At 42.4% G+C, this 24,289-nt stretch overlaps 1 protein-coding gene across 7 annotated transcripts in view; it reads right to left on the bottom strand.

Annotated features, from left to right (window-relative positions):
- RHOT1 (ras homolog family member T1) overlaps positions 1 to 24,289 on the bottom strand; it is a 70,849-nt gene that overhangs the window by 10,074 nt on the left and 36,486 nt on the right. For 3 of the 7 annotated variants that reach the window (XM_056126941.1, XM_056126934.1, XM_056126936.1), the window contains exons 11-20: positions 23,785 to 23,905; positions 22,379 to 22,463; positions 21,885 to 22,030; positions 19,686 to 19,786; positions 16,491 to 16,621; positions 13,830 to 13,913; positions 9,887 to 10,006; positions 8,265 to 8,467; positions 7,143 to 7,223; positions 5,406 to 5,528 (exon numbers count right to left, since the gene is read on the bottom strand). In XM_056126941.1, coding sequence (XP_055982916.1) covers positions 5,406 to 5,528; positions 7,143 to 7,223; positions 8,265 to 8,467; positions 9,887 to 10,006; positions 13,830 to 13,913; positions 16,491 to 16,621; positions 19,686 to 19,786; positions 21,885 to 22,030; positions 22,379 to 22,463; positions 23,785 to 23,905 — 1,195 coding nt within the window. The remainder of the gene's footprint in view (positions 1 to 5,405; positions 5,529 to 7,142; positions 7,224 to 8,264; positions 8,468 to 9,886; positions 10,007 to 13,829; positions 13,914 to 16,490; positions 16,622 to 19,685; positions 19,787 to 21,884; positions 22,031 to 22,378; positions 22,464 to 23,784; positions 23,906 to 24,289) is intronic. The other 4 variants (XM_056126935.1, XM_056126937.1, XM_056126938.1 and 1 more) reach the window with 3 other exon arrangements.

Here is a 24,289-nt window from a genome sequence, read left to right as displayed (position 1 = left end):
GTTTCCCTCCCTCCCTCCCTCCCTCCCTTCCAGATGGTTCTCTGGGCCTCCTAATAGCTCAAACTCAGGGATCACTCCTGGAGGGCTGAGGGAGTATATACGATGTCAGGGATCAAACCCAGGTCAGTTGTGTGCAAGGTCAGCACTCTACACCCTGTACTATTGCCTTGGCTGCCCATTTTCTTCTTAAACATGGCCCCTGGCCTTAAATTTATCTAGACCCTAAAGGCACTTGAGTTTTGGATCCCTATACTCATCTACCTTATTATTATTCTTTTTTATGTTGCTTTTTTTTTTTTTTTGGTTTGGGGTCACCCACCTGGAGATGCTCAGGGTTACTCCTGGCTCTGCACTTTAGGAATTATTCCTGGCAATACTTGGGGGACCATATGGAAACGAATTGGGTTGGCCATGTGCAAGGCCAAGTGCTCTATCTGCTCTGGACTATTTCTCCAGCCCCGCCCCCCCCATTCTTTGGTATACAAGAAGAAACTTCAAAAAGAACTAAATTCCCACTCTGTTTCTATAAAATAAACTGCTGCTCTACCTGGGACCATAAAGGAAGTTCACAGAAAGGCATGATGGTTCCCTGCTCATCTCTTTCATTCTTTTTATTTCTGATCATGTGCTGTCAGTGATGTAGGCTGACATTTCCATTAATAATCACATTTAGTTTATAAGTGACAAAATATCCTGCGTGTCCCCCCAACCAAGGACTGTTGTAGAAAGTGACTGAATGAGTGTGCTCTCTTCTGTTAATGTACACCCAACCTATTTTATCTGAAAGCTGACTAAACTGACCCAATACGGAAGCTGTCCCTACAGATGTAGATACTGGAGTGCTCTGTAATTATAAATAACCCAGTCTTTAGAATAAATCAAATTGACAGCTTGTAGGCCCACAGTGACAAGGATATCAAACAGACATAACTTCCCATTTAGATAAAATCACTACACTGGTAGACCAGAGAAATTATTTGACAGTTTTTAAAAAGTCCTCTATTAAACATCCTGCAAGATATTAAGTAAAAAAACTGTCACTGTCACTGTCCTCCCGTTGTTCATCGATTTGCTCGAGCGGGCCCAGTAACATTTCGATTGTGAGACTTGGTTGTTACTGTGTTTGGCATATCAAATACGTCACGGGTAGCTTGCCAGGCTCTGCCGTGCGGGCGAGATACTCTCGGTAGCTTGGTAGCTTGCCGAGCTCTCCGAGAGGGGCGGAGGAATCGAACTCGGGTTGGCCATGTTGGCTGCGTGCAAGGCAAAAGCCCTACCCGCTGTGCTAGTGCTCCAGCCCAAGTAAAAAAACAGGCTGTAGAAGGCTGTAGAATTTTGCGTTTTTTTTTCTTTGCTTTTTGGGTTACACCTGGCAATGCACAGGGGTTACTCCTGGCTCTGCACTCAGGAATTACCCCTGGTAGTGCTCAGGGAACCATATGGGATGCTGGGAATCGAACCTGGGTCGGCTGCGTGCAAGGCAAATGCCCTACTCACTAAGCTATCGCTCCAACCTGAATTTTGTGAGCTTTTTGCGTTTTTTTTTCTTTGGGGGGGGGGGGAGGGTTCTTTCTAGGGGGAGGGGCCACACCTGGTGCTCAGGGTTTACTCCTGGTCAGCACTCAGAAATCCCTCCTGGTGTGCTCAGGAGACTACAAGCGTGCAAGGCAAGCGCTTACCTTCTATACTATCACTCTGGCCTGTTTTGCTGTTTGTTTGGGGGCGATACCTGGGGATGTTTAGGGGTTACTCCTGGCTTTGCACTCAGGATTATCTCCTGGCAGTGCTCAGGGGAACATGCAGGATGCTGGGGATCAAACCCAGGTTGGCTGCATGCAAGGCAAGCACCTTCCCAGTGTACTCTCTCTCCAGTAACCTGCTTTAGGTTTCTTTTATTGTTACTGTTGAAATTTGGGCCACGCCTGGCTATACTCAGAGATTACTCCTGACTGTGCACTAGGGATCACTCCTTGGTGGGCTCAGGGGCCAAATGGGATGCTGGGGATAGAATTCAGGCCAGTGCCCGACCCGTTGTACCTCTCCAGCCTGAATTTTGTTTGGTTTTTCAGCCGCACCCAGTGGTACTCAGAGGATCATATGAGCTGCCAAAGACTGAACCTGGGTTGGCTGCATTCAAGACAAATGCCTTGTCCCTGCACTATCTCTCCACCTCCATAATAATTTTTTGAGAGCGCCTCACCCAGCAGGATCCTGGCCTTGCGCTCAGAGATCACTCCTGGTGGGACTTGGGGGACCATACAGGGCTCTGGAAATTGAACCTGGATCAGTTGCGTGTAAGGCAAAGGTACCCACTGTACTATCTTTCAAGTCACATTAATTCCTTTTTTTAAAAAATTGATAGAATAATGTTTCCACAAGAACTCTAAACCTGTGTCAGTGATAAGAATTCTCCAATGGAGACTTACTCAGTTTCGAACTGGCCTTCAGTAGAAAGCTTACAACGGGGGGAGGGGAAGGGGACACATTGGGACAGTGGTGGAGCAAAGTAGATTTTCTGGGGGAGGGAGTGGTGCCGGACTGTGTGATTCATGGAACTCTATCATTAATAGAATGGCTAATGACGGTGCCTGAAATTAAAAATAAACAAATACAAAATTTGAGGGTCACAGAGACAGCTAAAAAGGCTGAGCTCATCGTGCTCTGCACACAGGAAGCCTGGATCTGACTTTCCGGCACAGCAGTGCCCCCAGGGCTGCTGGAGTGATCCCCGACTGCAGGGCTGGGAGCAGCTCCCCAGGACTGGTGGGTGAGGATCCAGAGCAAAGAAAAACATAAAGAGTTACTTCATCTAGCTCTCTCTAGGTATTCAATACTATTTTTTATGAGTAACTTGAAAGATAATGAAGACACGTCTACCAAATTTGCAAATATGGGACAAATGACAAAAATAATGTTTGAAATAACTGATCTAGAACACATGAATTCAAAAAAGAAGAAATGGCATTCAATAGAAGTACATATGGATCTGCATTTTAATTCCAAAAGTCAACTAGAACTACCAAGCATATGAGAGAGGAGAGATTTACTTTAAGAGCACTTCATATGGGGCTGGAGCGATAGCACAGCAGGTAGGGTGTTTGCCTTGCACGCAGCCAACATGGCCGACTCAGGTTTGATTCCCAGCATCCCATATGGTCCCCAGAGCACCGCCAGGAGTAATTACTGAGTGCATGAGCGAGGAGTAATCCCTGAGCATCGCCGGGTGTGACCCAGAAAAAAAAAGCACTTCATATGGGGGAAAAATTGACTTCAATGTACCCCAAGATTTACAGACATGAGCAGGGGGCCAGGGTTGCCATAAGTTAATCCATGCAGTAGGCAGTGGGTGTCCTAACCGAAACACAGCTCCACACAATTCTGGACTGGCCACAGCACACCTGGGCATTCTGTTCTCCACGCCTAGGAGAATGCCTGTTCTTCCAAGCAGTAATCGGAAAACCCGAGAGACTTTCGGGTAAGGGCAACAGGAACAGTGAGGCTATGAAACTTTCTAATTCAGGAAAAGGCTGAAAGAAATGGGAATGTTCTACCAGAAGAAGAGAAAATTAGGGAAGACATGAGGGTCGCCTTCAAATATCTGAAGGAGTGCTATGCTGAAGAGGGAGTAGAATGGTCGTGTGTTTTAAAGGGCAGAACTAAAACTAAAGGAAAGTTATAGGGAAGTCATTATAGTTAAAAAATTAAATAAATAAAAAAGCCAAAGCAAAAACCCTCTACAATGAGGAAAGCCATCAGCAAATAATAACTCTCAGGAAGGCATTCTAATGGGACGCTGGGTCAGAGGAATTCTAGACTCTTTTCCAACTAACTTTCCCAGCACAGGAGCTCCTGAACACTGTCTGGCTTGGAACAGCCTGGCACACTCTGACCAAGGGAGAAGCTATGTCTGTTCCTACTTTATAAGGTGTCAAAGAACAGAGGCGAACCTTTACTACCAAACTGGCAATCCCTTCAAAGTAGTCAGTCACCTTTGATGGCTGCATTCAGTGCTGCTGGTGGTGAAAATCACCGAAACTCTTTCAGGATGCCTTTCATGTTGCTTCCAACTCACTGAAGCGATCTGGATTCATCACTACTAGACACATGCACTACGTGCTGATGGACACACTGATCACACAAGTATAACCAAACAACAGACTCATTTCCAAACAAAATCTATTACTTAATTTGATCACCAGTTCCTCCCCCCATCCCACCCGGTAACTGGTGGTACTCAGAGCTCAATGCTGGCTCCGCACTCAGAGATCACTCCAGGCAGCCTAAGGGGACCATATGTGGTGCTGGGGACTAAACCGGGGTCAGTGGCATGCAAGGCAAACATGCTACCTGCTATACTGTCCTTCTTGCACCACTGATTAATCCATCAGTCTTACTCAAGCTCAGCTCCCAGTGATATTTGAATGACTAAAAACACCCAATTCATTCTTGCATGAAATTTGACACTGGGTATAAACTAAATATTACAGGAATGCTTAAATACTCACAAAACGTTAGATCAACTGAAACAAAGGCAACACGACCAGAATAAGAACACAACCTAAGTTCAATGCTTTGAGGGAATGTATATATGCCTGTGTTTTGTTGCTACTGTTTTTCTTTATCTTTTAAAAGCCTGTTATTTTCTTTTTCATGTTCTGGGTTCTATTACAAAGACTTAAAAAACCTAGTGCCACTAATTTTTCCGTGTTTTGCATGTTCCTGTACAGTCTTAAAAGTTGGCTGTTACCCTCATTTCAAGAAACTATGTTTTTAAAAACCAAAACCAACACCATTAGCGGTATTTAAATTATAAGTGGTTTCAATAACAGAATTTTTGGTGGTGCTGGGGACTGAATCCAGAGCCTCCCACATGCAAGGCTCACACGCTATGGCTGAGCATCCCAATCCAATAGGGAAAAATTTCAAATGAATATTTTATTCATGATAGTGGGGCTTTGATAATTCGGACCACTTGAATGTCAGCTGAACACAGTAGAACATCTGGGATCAAAGTCTCTTTTCCTATGATGACAGTTCTTATCTATTTCTATATCTATATTAATAGATAACAGTTCTGATCTTTTTCTGTGAACTAAAAGCTTTACATCTCCCTGTACATATTAGCCTCTAATTTGGATAACTTTCTTAAAGGAAAAAAAAAACTTTCTTAAAGGAAAAAAAATTCAAAATACTAATTTCTAGAACCCTCAACGAGTCTTATGAATTTTAGAGGACTAAGAATGAAAACTACAAATCGTCACCAGAGGGAGAGTTTTAGTGGCGGTTAGTTGGGCATCGGCCAGTTTGTCGTCTCTGCATTGAGTGTCTGTATCATAGAGTCATCCACTTTTTTTTCTTTTGTATTTTAACAGAATGCCTGGTACCCAGTAAATAAAGTTAAGAACCTGTTAAGAACTGCAGTGAAGATTTTGTTCTTTACAGATTGCAGCAAGTCTGAGTTGAGGAAGTTCTGACAGATGCAAAATGTACACCTGTTGCAGGTGCACATACAGCGTAACCGGGCATGGCTGCGAAAACACACAGAAGGACAAGTGTTGAGTTCTTACTTACAGATATGGCACCAGTCAGGGTGTGCCGACTTAAAAAAAAAAAATCTAGGCATAAGCAACACTAAGGAAAAGAATATCGTGGGGCATGCTAAAGCTGTGCAGAGTTCCACATTCACCAAGATACAAAACAAACAGCAATATCTCCCTACTCCCTCCTTATGGAAAATCCAGAGAAAATATGCTAACACATATTTGCTTTTCTGGGAGGGGGGATGGAATTATAAGAGTTTTAGTGGAATAAATGTGCACAGCAATAGAAGGCACCCTCATCTGAATAAAAAGAAAAATGGAGTAAGCCACAGCACCCACCAAAAGGACAAAGTTTGCTAGCATTTAAACAATTATTCCCGCCTCCTCCTCCTCTTCCTCCCTTAGCATACATACATGCCTGGAAACCAGGAAGGAGAAGAGTGACAAATACACAAGAGTCAAAGACGAGTATATTCAACCCTGATCAGATATGAACAACATCGTCTTTAATTCATCAAGCACCCTGGCTCCCAAAGGAAATCAAAGTGCTTCATAAATTTCCACTTGAGCAAAATGTAGGGTCAATTTCATCGGCTACCAAAACACAGCAGCTAAGTTATGACAGAATGAAACTCCCGGTAAGGATGCAAAAATAAACAATGGACCCAATGGATATGAGGTCTGAGATTTCCGGAGGCTTTCTGACTCCTTTCTGACTGAATGGAGTTGCATTAATTGATAAGGGCACATGGGGTAGCCCGTTTCACCTGTGCCCTAACAACCAAAGTAGGGGGTCTCCAGTGACTGACCATGGCCAGAGTCACTCAGACCTACAAAGCCATCACATCACCCCTGAAGAGGAACTGGCGCAGAACCCACTCAGCATCAATGCCATCACTTCCTGAAACTCCTGAACAATTTATAGAGGTTTCTCAGTCAAGGGACTGGCCCAGTCTGACTTGGTTTAGTTTGTGAGATCTGATGAGATCACAACACTCGGTGGCATGGTTGTGGAGATTAGCAGCATCCCAATAAGGCCTAATTGCCAACATGAAGAAAAACAAGAATTAATTTTTTCCCCCAAAAAACTATGTAGGCTCAAGATATTCCTTTCAAAAACTTGTGATGATGAACATATATCACTGCTAAGTCATTGCCAGCTGTCATACTGGAATCCATTTGTTATTTTATAAATGGAACCTGACTCGTCAACATACACAGGCTCCGCCCACCAAAGGGGAGGGGTGGAAAGTTTGCTGAGCAACAGGGAGATGCTTCATGAGAAGTGGTTTGGGGTTAACTGTATAAACATGTGTCCATGTATGTACATTTATCATATACACACACACATACACACACACATTGGTAAGAATTGCAGTAGAGTGTTAAAGATGCAAATCTAAAAGCATAGTTGCAATTATTTAAATAGCGCACTTATATAGTGAAAAAGAAAACAAAAGACACCATAATATACAGTAGGGCTGTAAAGCTGGATCAAGCAGTGCGTTTCTGTACTAAATTATGTTAAGAAAGGAGATTTGGTCATCCTACAAGAAAATATCAACAAAATGCCACAAAAGTCATAAAGAAAAATTAACTTACAAAGCAGTTTTTAGAAAGACCCAGATTTTTCTCAAATGCTCTATTCTATCAGTGTTGCCCATGTCTCGGGAGAGTCTGTTTCTGTAAGGATGCTCTCTGTAGATAACATACGTGAGAGTTTTAAAGCAAAGGTAAGACATAAGTAAGGTTGCACTTATATTCATAGGAATGATCTGACTTCCAATACAAATAGAATTTCAAGGGGTTTGATTACTGCATTTAAAAAAATATTTGTAATAGAATAGCAGTAAAGTTGTTAACTCTGATTTGAAAAATCTACAAATCAATATGTTTCTGAAAAACCCCAGCTTACAGCAATGCCCATTACTATATTCTAAACTGCAGCTTTTATAAAAAGAAAAATAATTTAGAGACTAACATAGTAATGAACTATTGAGCAAATTCCTAAGAAACGCACTGCCTGAAGAACTATTCTGTTACAAACAGAATTTATAAACAGTACTGAAGAATGCCATAAAGAACCATGCAATTTGAAGGTGATTAGTAAACTACAAAAACGACCACAGTTATATGCTAGTGCATATGCATGTGTAGATATAGTATAAATGTACATAAAACATGTGGCTTGTAAGATAATATAAAACATTTACATGGTGGGAATTCCAATTGCAACTACTTTTTTACAGCACTTAAAAGACATTACATTTTGAACTTGAATACATTCCCAGATTCTAACAAAAATCTCTGAAAGAGGTTAGTGTCCTTCATATATTCAAGGTCAATTATCAACCAAAATAAGTCTAAAAATAAAATTTTTGGTTACTTATAGAAATACTCTATAAGTATAGAGCAACATGATGCCAATTCCATTTCACTGCAGTAAATAACTGCAGGTTCCTTAATGCTGGCTGAAGGACTGAAATTTCTTGTTACTAAGTTATAGCTTGCTCAAAATTACACAAATTGTCAGACCTGGTTAGTTTTTACTGGGTATCCAAACCAATCTAGCATTTGCTCAAATTTGTTCCTTCTCATTACAAAGTGTCTTTCTGTTGCTGAACAACTTCAATGTGACAAAGATGCTACCCTTCATGGCTAAAAATGGCATGCAATGTAATTATGAAACATGCACAGGAAATCGAAGGCAGAGCAAGTACTTACGGGTACATGGCCATCGTTGTCAGTTTAACAAAGATGTCTTTATTGGGTGCATCAGCAGTATTGCAAGTGAAGGCTTGTGGTGGAGGCATTTTGTGTTTCCTGCAGAAATCGGTAGGTGAAATACTATATTCTTGTTTAACTTCATGCAGGTCTGACTTTGCAGCTATGATTAAACAAGGTATTCTGCTGTCCATAAAGTGTTGCTATGGAATACACAAAAAAACAAAAAACAAAAAACCTGAAAACCATCAATATTTGATGATGAATTCAAAATTTACCAAGTTTAAGTAAATGTGCACCAAAAGGTTTCTTAGCGAGGCAAAAGTATCCAGTTTGAAGGAGACTCTGCAGGAAAAGGTGGACTGAGTAGCAAAGACCGGTAGTGACCAGGGTCTGTTTCACAAGGTCAGGCTGCTTTCCTAATGCTGCTAACAATACAAATTATAGATCTTCAGATCCACTATAATTAAAAAACTTTTTTGGAACTGAAATAGGTAATACTTGATTGATGAGGTCCTGGGTTTGATCTCCCCACCTCCCCGCAAAGACACGTACTTGAAATGGAGTAATAAAGTCCATCCTAAAATGTACTATTTTCATACAAGAATCCTTAGTACTTGCACATATATATATATACATATATATATATACACACACATATATGCCTGTCTTTACATACTTGCCGACATGGTGGACATCACCATTATTAATATTTTTGTTTATTTTGGTTCTGGGCCACACCTGGTGTTCAGGAATTATTCTGGGTGGTGCTTGGAGACAATATGGGATGCTGGGGCGCGAACCCAAGTTGGCCACATGCAAGGTGAGTCGGCCAGCCACTATACTATCTCTCTGGACCCCTCAAGGGCATGATTTATATGCAGAAGCCCTAGGTTTGTGATCCCTGGCACCTCACCACTCTTGTTGTATTGCCAGGAGCAAGCCCTGAGCACTATGTTAGGAGTGGTAGACCCCAATCACTGGCAGGTATGGTCCAATTTTTTTTTTAACTGAAAGAATGAACATTAGTCAAGAGGGGGAAAAAGTTGTTTTTTAAAATACAGATGTCTGGGATTCTCCGACCTCAGTATGAAAAAACAGAATACATCTTTATTCTGTGTTCGGGCTCACATATAGACACATGCTTTATGGTGGTGCTCAGGAGCTACTCCAGGCTTGGTGCTCAGAGGTGACTTGTGGCAGTGCACGGAGAACAAATAATGCCAGGAAAGAACTTAGTCTTAAACTTGCAAAGCTTCTGCACTGGCCCTTTGGGCTATCTCTGCGGCCCTGCTCCAGAGGGGCCAGAGAGATGGCTCAATGGACTAAGCACAGCTCTGCATGCGGGAGACCCAACTTCAATCCTTGGCAACATATGGTCCCCCAAGTACCTGCAGAGAGAGACCCCTGAGTACAGAGCCTGGAAGAGTCCATGGATGTCACTGCACATGACCCCCACCCCCACACACACACCAAAAACACCCCCAAAACTAAAATAAATGTTAACGGGCTTAATAAATGTTAAATTATTTCCTTGTATTTCTCTGGTTAGAAACATCATTGTAATTCCATTAACCCCCACATACAGTTAAACTTTGTTACAAACCAGATGAACAACAAACCTTAAAGATCCTGGCACAGTATTCAAAGGATTTGGGGTTACTGACATCATATACCAGGCACACTACATCACAAATGATCTCAGCCTCAGTTAGAAACTCCGATTCTGAGATATCATGCAACTTGAAAAAAAGAAAAACATAGTAAGAAAGATAAATATCATGGAATCATTTTATAATTTTATTACTTACCTTGTTTTTTTTTTGGGCCTTTAAAAAATACAGTTAAGGATAACTTCATACTATTTTCAGAAGTAAAAAATATAGCTAAACAAGTAAAAAATATAACTAAACAACTTAATTCTTACTTATGTGAATTAAAAATGATGATGCCTAAAGACCTAGAGAAGCCAACTTAGTAATGCATGTAAAGCACCAGTTCTCTCTGTTCTATAGGGAAGAAGACATATGAAACATATCAAGTCAAGCCAAGAGACGGTAAAGCACGTAGGATGCTTGCCTTGCATACAATCAAGCTGGGTTTGATTCCTGGCATCCTATATGGCCCCCTGAGCCTGCCAGGAGCAAGTGTTCCTAAGTGCAGAACCAGCTACAGGGCCTGAGCACAGCTGGGTGTACGGCTTGCTCTTAAAGTCTGTGTTCTCCCTTGAACACGTCTCTCACTTGCTTACTGTTTCCACTCTGGAGAAGCATGTGTTCTCTCTCAAACATGTTCTTCTCTCTTTCTCTCCCCTCACATCTTTCTAAATAAGTTCCAATATAAACTATCTTGATTCTCACATGGGCTGGAGCGATAGCACAGCAGGTGTAGGGCGTTTGCCTTACATGTGGCCAATCCATGTTCGATTCCTCTGCCCTTCTCGGAGAGCCCGGCAAGCTACTGAGAGTGTCTCACCCACACGGCAAAGCCTGGCAAGCTACCTGTGACGTATCTAATATGCCAAAAACAGTAACAAGTTTCACAATTTGTTGTGAGATGCTACTGGTGCCCACTCCAGCAAACTGATGGACAACAGGAGGACAGTGCTACAGTGCTACACCTCATACACATACGTGAGAACATATTAAGTCAACAGCCTAAACAGATTCGTTCATTGCCTAAGAGAACAAATCTAACGTATCCAATAAATCATCAGACCAAACTCTGATATGATTCCAAGGTCTACTTTCTTACTCTAACATCAGCTTTTCCTTTCCACCAATCAAAAGCACAAGGCAAAGAACTCTTACGCTAAGGTCACTTTGTTCTATTCCACTACCTACTCTTTTTTTAATTTATTTTTTTGGCTTTTTGCGTCACACCCGGCAATGCACAGGGGTTACTCCTGGCTCATGCACTCAGAAATAACCCCTTGCAGTGCTTGGGGGACCATATGGGATGCTGGGAATCGAACCCGGGTCAGCAGCGTGCAAGGCAAACGCCCTACCCGCTGTGCTATCGCTCCAGCCCCTCCACTACCTACTCTTTTTTCAATGTTTACTACATGGGACTAGAGAGAAAGCTCAATGAGCTAGAGCAATGCTTTGCCTGCAGAAGGCTCGGCCGATTACCAGGACAGCATATGGGTCCTGGGCACTCCCAGGTATGGCTCAAAACAAACAAACAAAAAAACCCTCCACTGTGTATTATAAAAAACCTTCTGAAGAAAAACTCCACTTAGGATATGCAATATGAGTAAAGCACAGCAGTGAGTTATACTAAGATAGTGTATCTCCACTGAGAAGGAAAAGTCTAGTTAGAAGTGACTAGATATTGAAATACTTAGTAGCATTGTAGCACTGTCCTCCCATTGTTCATCAATTTGCCCGAGGGGCCCAGTAACTTCTCCATTGTGAGGTTTGTTGTTACTGTGTTTGGCATATCAAATACATCCCGGGTAGCTTGCCAGGCTTTGCCATGCGGGCGAAATACTCTTGGTAGCTTGCCGGGCTCTCCGAGAGGGGTGGAAGAATCAAACCCGGCTCGGCTGGGCTGGCGGCTTGCAAGGCAAACACCCTACCCGCTGTGCTATCTTAGTTTAATAAATATCAAAATATTACCAAAGCCTGAATATCGAGAAACATGAGAGACAGCAATATGCAAGAATAAAAACAGGAAAATTAAGCCAGCAATATTTGCTAAAGATATAAAAGGTCAAAGTACATTTAGAGGAGAAGAATGTTGGTAAACAAGGTTTAACATAAAACTGTAAAAAACCGTTATAAAGAAGTAAATGTGCAAGTAGACTATGGACTGAACATGTTTGCCACTCAATGCCTCTTTTGCAGACCACAACACCCAAAAGGAGAGAGAGAACACAGGGGATTGCCCTGCCACAGAGACGGGGGGATGGGGGGATGGGGGTGGGAGGGATATTATCCATGGTGGTGGAAAATGGGCACTGGTGGAGGGATGGGTATCTGATCATTGTATAATTGAAACCAAAGCACAAAAAATTGTAAATCTACAACTTTAAAAAAAAAAAAATAAAATAAAGGGGGAAAAAAAAAAAAAAAAAAAAAAAGAAGTAAATGTGCATAAAATTCAATGTAAACATCATGATTTCCAAAAAGTAAGAGAAAATGAACTTTTCTGGTACGTAGCATTTGACAGGTAGGAGCTTTTCAGATTAGCTAATTTAAGAAACTTGGATTCAGAGACATTAGGTCTACTGGCCAAGCTCACACAGCTCAGGGTTCACACGTCAACCTGACTGGATTTAAGGAGAATATACAATCTCGGGCTGAACACAGTACAGTGGGTGGAGTGTGAGCCATGCACACGGCTGACCCAGGTTTGATCCCCGGCATTCCATAAGGCCCTTCCAGGAGTGATCCCTGAGTGCAGAACCAGGAGTAAGTCCTGAGTATGGCCAGGGATGGCCCAAAGAAACAAAAAAACAGATACATAATCTCTTCAACCTATGTATCACAGTGATTTTCTTCAGTCATTCTCTTTTTTTCACTCATTTTTAAGGCTAACACATTGGTTGGCTATATTCCTCTCCTTGCTAAATAAAGCCTGACTCAACAATTGTACCAAGGTATTAACATTAATTTCTGGTCAATAGCAGATCACTTTTTAAAGAAATGAAAGGAGTAGAAAAGAGTTTATGTGTATATAAATATACACACACTATATATGTGTATATGTGTGTGTGTATGTTTATATGTATGTGTGCGTGTGTGTATGTGTTTGTGTGTATATATATGATGTGAGGGGAGAGAAGGAAAGGAGTATGTGTTTAAGAGAAAACAGCCTGAAAAAGTAAGCAAGCAAAGAGATACAGAAATGAGCAAGACACATTCAAGAGAGAACATGGGCTTGAAGAGCAAGCCGGAGTTTGTTTTGTTTTTGGCTTTTTGGGTCACCCAGCAATGCTCAGGGGTTACTCCTGGCTCTGCACTCAGGAATTACTCCTCTCGGACTTGGGGTGACCATATGGGCTACTAGGAATCGAACTTGGGCTGGCCATATCCAAGGCAAGCACCCTGCTCACTGTACTATTGCTCTGGCCCCCTAACTTTTTTTTCCCCTTTGTGGTGCAAGGGATTGAACTCCCGATTTTAAACACGTGAGGCATGCACTCCACCACTGAGTCATATCCTTAGTTTTGTTTTATTTTTGAAGTAAAATAGCTGTATTTAGATAAATGAAGGGAGAGTCAGGGAGGGAGAGAAAGAAAGAGAGAGTGAATATATATTGCCAGTTGCAGTATGGGAAGCAAAGAATGAGTCTTTGACTTTCTTATGGTATAACGTACAATTAAGCATATAATAACATACAATTAAGCAGGCAAATAGATGAATTTTTGCTTATATCTACTCCCATGTTATCACCATACACAAATCAAGGGGACAAAGATTAATTCAAATGAATGAATTAGGTGAAAGAACTCACCAAAAAGTTCTATATACAACCATTAAATTAACCCCCACTGTTTTCAAAGTTTTTTGAAAAGGTTCACAGTAATTCATAATCCTTAAAGGCCAGAGGATTTCTTACCAACAAATATTTCTCCTGTCCATACACATAAACAGTGTTGATTGCATAGTAGGATTTATGATCATCACGAATTTTCTTTTGCCTCTGAAAATACAAAAATTCTCAATATTTACTGTAAGAAATAAGTTATTAGTTTCCACACTACGCACACCCTATGTACATGCAATGATATTTTAAATAATGGGGCAATCTTCAGGCCAGGGAGGTAGTACTAGCTATGCATGCAACTGACCCAGCTATGCATGCAATGACCCATTTGAAGTCCAGCCTCTGAGCAGTGCAAGGAGTAACCCATTAGCTCAGAGCCTCTGAGTGGACAATTCTGGGGATGGACAATATACACTGGTCCCACCAAAAGAAATTTAAAAAAAAATCCCTTATACTATGTGTTGTTTATTAAGGGAATATTGATTTTATATATACATATATTTTAGTTAAGTTCTAGGAAAAAGAAAGCATTTGTTTCACATATAGTTGAAAGTAGTAGCTGAAAGGAAGAAAATGGTATTATTGAAAGTATTCCAGAGCCACCTGCTGGCAATTCTCAATATACTACAATTTAATATCAGACTCACCTAAAAATACATTAACTATGGACGATTCTCAAAAAATTAGAAATTGAGCTCCCATTTGACCCAGCAATACCACTCCTGGGAATATATCCCAGAGAGGCAAAAAAGTATAGTCGAAGTGACATCTGCACTTGTTCGTTCATTGCAGCATTGTTTACAATAGCTAGAATCTGGAAAAAACCTGAGTGCCCGAGAACAGATGACTGGTTAAAGAAACTTTGGTACATCTACACAATGGAGTGCTATGTAGCTGTTAGAAAGGATGAAGTCATGAAATTTACATACAAGTGGTCATGGTCATCACGGTCCTCCCGTTATTCATCGATTTGCTCGAGCGGGCCCAGTAACGTCTCCATCATGAGACTTGTTGTTACTGTGTTTGGCATATCGAATACATCACAGGTAGCTTGCCAGGCTCTGCCGTGCGGGCAAGATACTCTCGGTAGCTTGCCAGGCTCTCCAAGAGGGGTGGAGGAATCAAACTCGGGTCGGCCCGAGTTGTTGGCTGCGTGCAAGGCAAACGTCCTACCGCTGTTCTACATGGAAAGTATCATGCTAAGCAAAATGAGTCAGAAAGAGGGACAGACATAGAAAGATTGCATTCATCTGGGGAATATAAAGTAACAAAATAGGAGACTAACACCCAAGAATAGCCGAGATAAGTACCAGGAGATTTACTCCACGGCTTGGAGGCCAGCCACACACGCTAGGGGAAAAGGCAGCTCAGATAGAAAAGGGAGCACCGAATAAAGGGTGTTGGGAGGATCCTCCCAGGATGGGAGATGCATGCTGAAAGTAGACTATAGACCAAACATGATTGCCACTCAAAGCCTCTTTTGCAAACCACAGCACCCAAAAGGAGAGAGAGAACAAAAGGGAATGCCCTGCCACAGAGGCAGGGTGGGATGGGGAAACGGAGGGTGGGAGGGATACTGGGATCAGTGGTGGTGAAGAATGGGCACTGGTGGAGGGATGGGTACTCGATCATTGTATAACTGAAACCCACAGCACAAAAATCTATAAGTCTACAACTGTACCTCATGGTGTTTCACTAATAAAAATTAAAAAAATAAATAAATAAAAATACATTAACTACCTTACTTAAGGGAGCAGCAGAAGAATTAGCTATCAGAAAACATTTACATATCTGTAACTTTCAAATACCTGAACTACTAATCATGCATTCAATGCAGTATGTATGTCTACAGTTTTCAGGTCAAGTGTTTTCATATGTGTATTAATTTAATCTGCATTTAAACACATTTTTTAAAAAAGATAAAATGTGAAGCTTTTATCTATGATTTCTGCAAGAAATCATAGAGAGGGGCTGGAGCGATAGAACAGCGGGTAGTGCGTTTGCCTTGCATGTGGCCAACCCAGGTTCGATTCCCAGCATCCCATACGGTCCCCTGGGCAATGCCAGGAGTAATTCCTGAGTGCAGAGCCAGAAGTAACCTCTGGGCATCGCTGGGTCTGATCCAAAAAGCAGAAAAAAAAAAAAAAAGAAAGAGATCATAGAGAGGGCAGAGTGTCTGCCTTGCGCATGGTAAAACCTGGTTCAATCACTGGCACCCATAGATGGAACTTCTGAGCACCGCCAGGTGTGACCCCTGAATACAGAACCAGGAGTAAGCCCTGAGCACAGCCAAGAGTGGGCCAAAAACTAGAGGAAAAATAAAAAGAAGGATAAATGAGGGTAAGTGAGGTGGTTCAGAAAACTAGGGCACATGCTGCGCCAGTGGGATTCCTGGTCTCATTCCCACCACCTCATGTTCCCCAGAGCACCAAGCTGGGAATGGCCCAAGAGTAACAATGGGTATGGCACAAACCCACCCCACCCCAACCCCACCGCCAAAGATATGATAGCTGGGGCCAGAGAGACATTACAGCAGGCAAGGCACTTGTCTTGCATGCAACAACCTGGGTCCTGTCCCTGACACCTCATTTGGTCCACCAGGAGTGATTCCTGAGCACAAAAGCAGGAGTAAACCCTGAGGACAGCCGGGTGTGGGCAAAAACCAAATTATGACCATAAAGGTTTTACTTATTTATTATTTGTTGCACAAAGTTCTATGTTTTGAGGTCTCACCATTAAGTTTCTTCCAAGAAGAGCCTGAAGAACTCCACTTTTGCCACAGCCTTTCATCCCAATGACATTACATCTGAACACATTTCTTTGGGTTTGTTTTTTCTGAAGGTCTATCTTTTTATCTCTTGTCACTGCAAAAGGGGAAAAAACAGACATACTGAGCCTTGACTTCACTTTCAACTGAACAGAGGACTGCTGCTTATCACTTTATATATTTAATAAACATACTGTTTGCAGTCAAGCTGCATGAGAAATAGAATACTAAACACAATACAAACTGGCCTGTCTTAGTGGTAAAGATGCCTTTTTTCGTGTGTCATACCCAGTGATGCACAGGGGTTACTCCTGGCTCATGCACTCAGGAATCACTCCTGGCAGTGTAGGGGGAACAAAAGAGATGTTGACAATTGAACTCGGGTCAGCCACATGCAAGGCAAACGCCCTATCTGCTATGCTATCGCTCTGGCCCAAAGATACATTTTTTTAAAAGGTTGCCACAAAGTGAACTTCTAGTAGTCCATCATTTATTTCATCATAAAATAAATAAGTAGCATATTTTCATAATGAAAATGACTAAATTTGGGCCAGATATAGTACAGTGTACAGTGTACCCTGTACATGTCCAATCTGGATTTGATTCCTGGCACACCATATGGCTCCCCAAGTCCTGCAAGAAGTGATTCCTGAATGCAGAGCCAGGAGTAACCCTCGAACACTGTCAGGTATGGCCCCAAAGCCAAAAAGCAAAACAAAACAAATAAAAACAAAAACAGAGGTACCTAGAGATTCAATAACAACAAAGTTCACTGGAGCCCTAAAATAAGATAGCAAAAACAAAAAAAACAAACAAAAAACCCCTAAAAATAATAGGGGCCAGAGCGACAGTAAAGCAGGTAGGCCTTGAATGTGGCTGACCAGGGTTCAATCCCAGCATCCAATACAGTCCCTCAGCACTGCCAGGAGTAAATCCTGAGTGCAGAGCCAGGAGTAACCCCTGAGTATCGCTAGGTGTAACTCAAAAACAAACAGAAAAACAAAAACTAAAAATTATAAAAGAAAAAAACAAAAACACAATAACTATGGGACAGTTACAGGACATAGATATAGTGATACCTATTTAAGTGATACATTACTTAGCCTTAAAGATACATAAAAGTATTTACTGATACAGAGATTCACAATATTGAGTGAAAGAATTTCATGTGGGCAAGCGATGATGTCCTGCTCTTTGGTACTGAATTCAATATCGCCAAACTGGTTGAGTACTTTAAAGGCACTGGCTGATGACCAATTTACCCACCCCCCTGCCCGCCGCCCCTCTCCCCCCCATACAACACATACGCAAATGAGGCTGTTAGCCTTTAAAAACTTTTTAAAGTTTTTGGATCACACCTGGCTGGCAATGCTCAGTGGTTACTCATGGGTCTGCACTCAGGAATTACTCCTGGTGGTGCTCAGGGGACAATATGGGATGCCCAGGATCGAACCTGGGTTAGGTGTATGCAAAAGCAAGCATCCTACCTGCTCTACTATCTCTTTGGGCTCCAGGTTATTAAGACTCTTAAAATGATCAGTTATCAGTTCCCAATTTGTCACTTACATATCTACTTGTGTTCTTTTCTGTGGGAGAGGGGATCATATGCCGAAATACTCAGGGGTTAGTTTGGCTCTGCACTCAGGAATTAACTCCTGGTGATGTCTGGGGGACCATATGAGATGCCAGGGATTGAACCAGGGTTGGCTGCATGCAAGGCAAGCATCCTACCAGTTATACTATCTCTCCAGTCCCTATTGGTTTCCACTAAGGAATGCCCAATACTTGACAAGAATGCCTGGCCAACATTAGAAGATCTGTGAAAAATTTTTTAATGTGGAAATGGTTACAAAGTTGAGAGCTATACAATTAACTCAACATGTGCAAACAGGCAGTACTGGTTTTTGTTAACCTTTTGTTTTGGGGCCACACTAGTCAGTGCTTAGGATTACTACTGGCTCTGCAATCGGGGTCACTGCTCGCAGACTTGGGGGACCTTATGGGATGCCGGGGATCAAACCTGGGTCTGCCCTGCCCAAGGTAAACACCTGCCTGTGTACTATTGCTCCAGCCCCACAGGCAGTATTTTTCAGGTTAGGAAATACTCTTACTACCCACAGCCCTTTCCAATTTTTATCAGTGGGTAATTTGAGAGATAAAAAAGAAGTAACCTGGGGCTGGATAGATAGAACAGCAGGTAAAGTACTTGCCTTGCATGCTGTTGACCCAGGTTTGATTCCCTGCATCCCACATGGTCCCCCAAGCCTGCAAAGGAGTGATTCCTGAGCACAGAGCCAGGAGTAAAACTGAGCACTGCCAGGTATGGCAAAAATTGAACAAATAAATAAAAGCTTGATTGTTATTCCGGGGAGCTGAGGGTCCTTCCGAGCAGTGTTCAGGAGGCCCAGAGGTCCCACTGGCAGTTCACAGCCACTGGGTCAGGCAGTTTAGTCAAGGTCCAGAGCATGGACTCCTGCAGCAGTGCCCAGGAAACCAGGGCTGCCCCAGGGAAGCCTCCAGCACTACACCTGGTGATGCCTCTGGGGCAATGTGATGTCGAGTCAGATGCTTACTAGGCTTGTGTCCTAACTGCTGCACTATTTCCGAGACCTCTATCTAATAAAATCAAATATCTTGAGGCCGGAGAGATAGTACTCTGGGTAGGGTGCTTGCCTGTGAATGGCCTACCTGGGCTTGATCCCTGGTACCCCATATAATCCCCTGAGCTTGCCAGGAGTAATCTTTGAGCACAGAGTCAGGAGTAAGCCCTGAGAACCACCAGGTGTGACCCAAAACCCCCCACAGTAAAAATAAAAACAAAGGGTGCCTGAGCCATAGCACAGCAGGTAGGGTGTTTGCCTTGCACACGGTCGACCCGTGTTGATCCCCAGCATCTCATGTGGTAGTCCGAGGATTGCCAGGAGAAATTCCTGAGTGCAGAGCCAGGAGTAACCCATGAGCATTGCCGGGTATGACCCAAAAAGCCATAAATAAATTTAATTAAAAACAAATAAAATTAAAAAAAAAAGAAAAGCAAGCAGTTAACTAAAAAGAAACTGCCAAGTCTTAGGAGAATTGAGTTTAAACATGGAAGCCCAATGAAGATGAGCTAAACTTAAAAAGAGTTTCTAACACAGAGCTGAATATGATTCGGATGTTACCTGTAATGGCTGAAGCTTGAGACTCCTGCTCGGTCAATATTGAGTAACCGAGATAGCCCAAATACTCCAGGCACCGCTGCACATCTAAATAGGTGGTGAGCCTAGGAAAGTACAGAGTGCACATTGGAAAGAAGTTCCTTAGGAAACATTTCTAGAAGAAAATTTCAACAGTTCACAGAACTACACAACCAAACTCCATGGAGTTTCTGTCAGATTGCTTTAATTTCACCAGGTGTTCATCACGGCTCTTTCTATCTGGGGCCGTGCAAGGCGAGCTCCTTAATTGCTGCACTATCCCTCGAGTCCTATCCTGTCACTCCCTGTTTGTCGGGGGATGGGGGTGGGATGGGGAGGTTGGGTCACATGGCGGTAGTGCTCAGGGGACCTTACATGGCTCAAACGAAGGTCATGAACACCACAGCCACACGGAAGGCAGGGGGTCTTATCTCCTCTACTCCTCTACTCTCTCCTGAGTTCTGGAACACTATTCTAATGGCAAGAACAAGAATGGAGAATGTATGGGGGGGGTGGTGGAAATAGGGCTCCCAATCCTACTCGTCCTGCCTAAAGAGGACAAAACACACAGAGGAACAGTTAAAAGCAGGCTTTTTTTTTAAAAAACATAATAAGAAAACCATGTACGTTGGCTCCTCTTTCCAGCCCTAAATTTGTCTGTCTTTTCTGGGGGGCAGGAGGGGAGAGTCCTCTGGGCCACACTCGGCAGTGCTCAGGAGTGAGCTTGGCAGTGCTCAGGAGTGAGCTTGGCAGTGCTCAGTGGATCCATGTGTGGTGGCAAGCAAAAAAAAGAGCTTTACCCTCTGTACTAGCTCCTCAGCACCTAAGTTATGATCTGAAAACTGAACTGATAGTAGTGCTGAGAAAGCTAATCTCAAGTAACTCCTTTTTTTTTTAAGGGAGGGTGGGGGGCACACCTAGTGATGCTCAGAGACTACTCCTGGCTCAGCACCGAGGAATTAGTCTTGGCAGTGCTCAGGGGACGATATGAGATGCAAAGGGATGAACTCAGGTGAGCTGTGTGAGGGCAAGTGCCCTACCTGCTATACTATGGCTCAGGCCCCAATCATCCTCTTATCACATATAACCATAGGATTTTCGTAGCACCACCAATATACTGTCAATTACGCTGTAACAAGGCTGTGGACAAACCTTTGCTAAGTCTAATGGAGCACTGAAACAATGAAAACGCAAATGCAAATTAAGTCTGTAGAGTCAAGAAAAAAACATATTCTGCCTATATATTGCAATCATAAGAATTACACAACTGTAGTGAAATTTCTAATTCCCTTCATCAAAAGAAGTATTAGAATTTAGTTCAGTTTGGGGCTGGAAAGACAATACAGTGGGTAAGGCTTTACAAATCTGAAACCCAGCACCACCTACAGGCCCCCAAACACTGCCAGGTGTTATTTGAGCATAGAACCAGGAGTAAGCCCTGAGTACAGCAGGGTGTGGCACTACCCCTACCACCAGGGGGAAACAAAAGGAATTGATTCTTGACTTTATGTTGTTCTCCCATATATAATCCAAAGCAAATAGTGCTTAATAAATTTATGAATACCTGAGTTCATCTTAAGAGCGGCCAGACAACTAGTACAGTGGGCAAGGCACTTGCTGCCTTGCCCACAGCCAACTCGGGTTTGATCCCCGGCATCCCACATGGTCCCCTGAGCATCACCAGGAGTAATTCCTGAGTGCAGAGCCAGGAACAGTCCCTGAGCATCACCAGGTGTGGCCCCCCAAAAATAAATAAATAAAAAGTTCATCTTAGAGATGGGTTGGAGCGACAGCACAGTGGGTAGGGCGTTTGCCTTGCACGTGGCTGACCTGGCCAACCCAGGTTCGATTCCTCCGCCCCTCGCAAAGAGCCCAGCAAGCTACCAAGAGTATCTCACTCGCACGGCAAAGCCTGGCAAGCTAACCGTGACGTATTTGATATGCCAAACACAGTAACAGTTGTCACAATGGAGACGTTATTGGGCCTGCTCGAGCAAATCGATGAACAATGGGAGGACAGTGACAGCGATCTTAGAGATAGCATTATTTTAATTCCTGCTTACAGAGAGTTATGACTGAAACATTTCATAAACTCTGCCATGCTTACAAAGTAATGAATGCAAGATGTGCCATCATTCTAAGCCGGCCATAGCTCTAAAGGAAAAAGGTGAACTCCGTACTCACGTCCACTGGGAAAGGAATCCCTGGTAGGTTATCCAGCCTTTTTCATTTGTACAAACTGTATTATTCACATCTGGCCCCCAAGGTATGTAAGGGAAAACTTTAAATAAATCTTTGAGCTCATCAGGGGACAGAGCACAGTCTCTATCCTGCAAGTACACAAGGGAGTTGACAAGAAATTAGACATCTGAAAGAAAGATTCCCAAACCCAACCTACCTAGTCAAGTAAATCTATGCTTCTGAAATCGAAGAAATTTCACATTTCATGACCAAAGTTCCTTCAAACATGAGAAATTCTATGCAAGAGCTTAAGAGAAACTAGGACTTTTTTTTAAAGAAAACACCAAAAAAAAAATTATTGCTAGTCTTTTTAAAAAGAATTTGAGCAGTTTTTGACTATATATAACATAAGCAGCCCAAAGTGAAGGGAATCGAGTTAAATCACTCACAGAAAAACATTTCACCATTTGTCATGGAAACTGCATCTAAAAGCTTACCAAATCATGCTTGTCAAAGGTACTTTGGAGAAACAAATATGCATGATGATTTAATTCAGTAGTGCAATCAGGAGGTATTTTTAGCCTGTTGATTAAAAATTTTGAGAATAATAAATCATTAATCAAATATTAAACTTTAAGATAGGAATATAAAACTACAATGAAGTCTTTTTGTGGGACAGTATTACTTGCAAAATAACTTTTTCTGGAGTCATTTAGACTTTTCCCAGGAAATCACCAGATGATAAGGCTCTCCTTCGAAGAGTTGTCATAATGCTTATTCCAAAGTGACAGAGACGCTCTGTATCTAACGAATCACTAACAAGCAGGAGACAGCACACAAATAAATAACCTCGCTAAGGCAACAAAACAGGACAAATGCTCAGTGTGGGTGAGCTGAGGGTAGTGGGGAGTCAAGAGGGAACGTCGCTAGCCTGGGCTGAGAAGGTGCCGGGACTGCTGGAGACACAGTTGCCAGGACTGAGATTTGATTAATAAAGCATCAATTAGAAAGGGAGAAACAGGGCTGAGGTGATAGTACGGTGGGGAGGGCATTTGCCTTGCACACGACAGACCTGGGTCTGATTCCCAACACCCATATAGTCCCCTGAGCACCGCCAGGAGGAATTACTGAGTGCAGAGCTAGGAGTAAGCCTGGTGTGACTCCTCTCCTCCTCCTCCAACAACAACAACAACAACAACAAAAATACCACAAAAAAAAAGGGAATGCCCTGCTACAGAGGTAGGGTGGGATGGGGGAATGGGGGGTGGGAGGGATACTGGGATCAGAGGTGGTGGAGAACAGGCACTGGTGGAGGGATGGGTATTCGATCATTGTATAACTGAAACCCAAGCACAAAAATTTGTAAGTCTACAACTGTACCTCATGGTGTTTCACTAATAAAAATTTAAGGAAAAAAAATATACCACAAAAAACAAACCTCAGTAAAGAGACGGAATGATAAAAAGAAAAATACTAATAAGTATATGAGTTTTTGCTCCAAATTTATCAGGCATTTTGTCTCTTCTTCCTCAGCAAAAAGAAATTTGAAAATGTCCTTATACTCCCCACAAGGAAACATGGAAAAGTCTGAGTCATGTTATAAATCAACTGGGGATGATTTTGCTTCAACATTTGGCGTTTTCTCGAGACATCTTCAGTTATCACAACTGGGGGAGGAGGTGTTGCTGCCTCTAATGATGTGCTGAACATCCTAATGCACAGGACAGACTCCACAGCAATCATCCAGCCAACAGGGCTGAAGACCAGACACACTTCTGCAAACCCCTGTACACATCTATACACCAGACTGAGTAACTCAAAGACTACCTACCTAACCTATGTGCCAAATAAAAATGAATAGTACCTGACAAGTAAAATCAATCAGAAATTCAAATGTACATACAAGGGGAATAAATATTCAGGTGTCAAGTCCAGATCATCATCATAACCAAATCGTCGGAGCACAGTCCACGTGGTTTCATGTCTCCCTCTCTGGATAAAAAGTGTGTGTAAAAAAAGAAAACCTGAAATAAAATAAATAGTAAATATAACTACTGTTAAAAAGTACATGTAGAAAACAAATTATTTCACAATGCCTTTTCAGCAATTCTGATTGTTGGGTGTAAACTCTAAACAATAATGGTGCATCTTTTGTCGAAATAATGAATGTATTCAAAGCAGACAGAGAGTTAAGTGGAAATCATCTGCCTCACAGGCATTGGGAGGGGTGGGAGTGGGGTATATTGGGGTTCTTGTTGGTGAAGAATGAGTACTGGTGAAGGGAAAGGTGTTTGATCATTGCATGATGGAGACTTAAACCTGAAAGCTTTGTAACTTTTCCCACAGTGATTCAATACATTAAGAAAGAAAAAAGTACAATGTCTCTTTTGCCTAACATACCTAGAAAT

The sequence above is a fragment of the Sorex fumeus genome, unplaced genomic scaffold, assembly GCF_029834395.1.
Source record: "Sorex fumeus unplaced genomic scaffold, SorFum_2.1 ptg000063l, whole genome shotgun sequence".
In the NCBI taxonomy this organism is placed as follows: domain Eukaryota; kingdom Metazoa; phylum Chordata; class Mammalia; order Eulipotyphla; family Soricidae; genus Sorex; species Sorex fumeus.
This window is presented reverse-complemented; position numbering and strand designations above follow the sequence as displayed.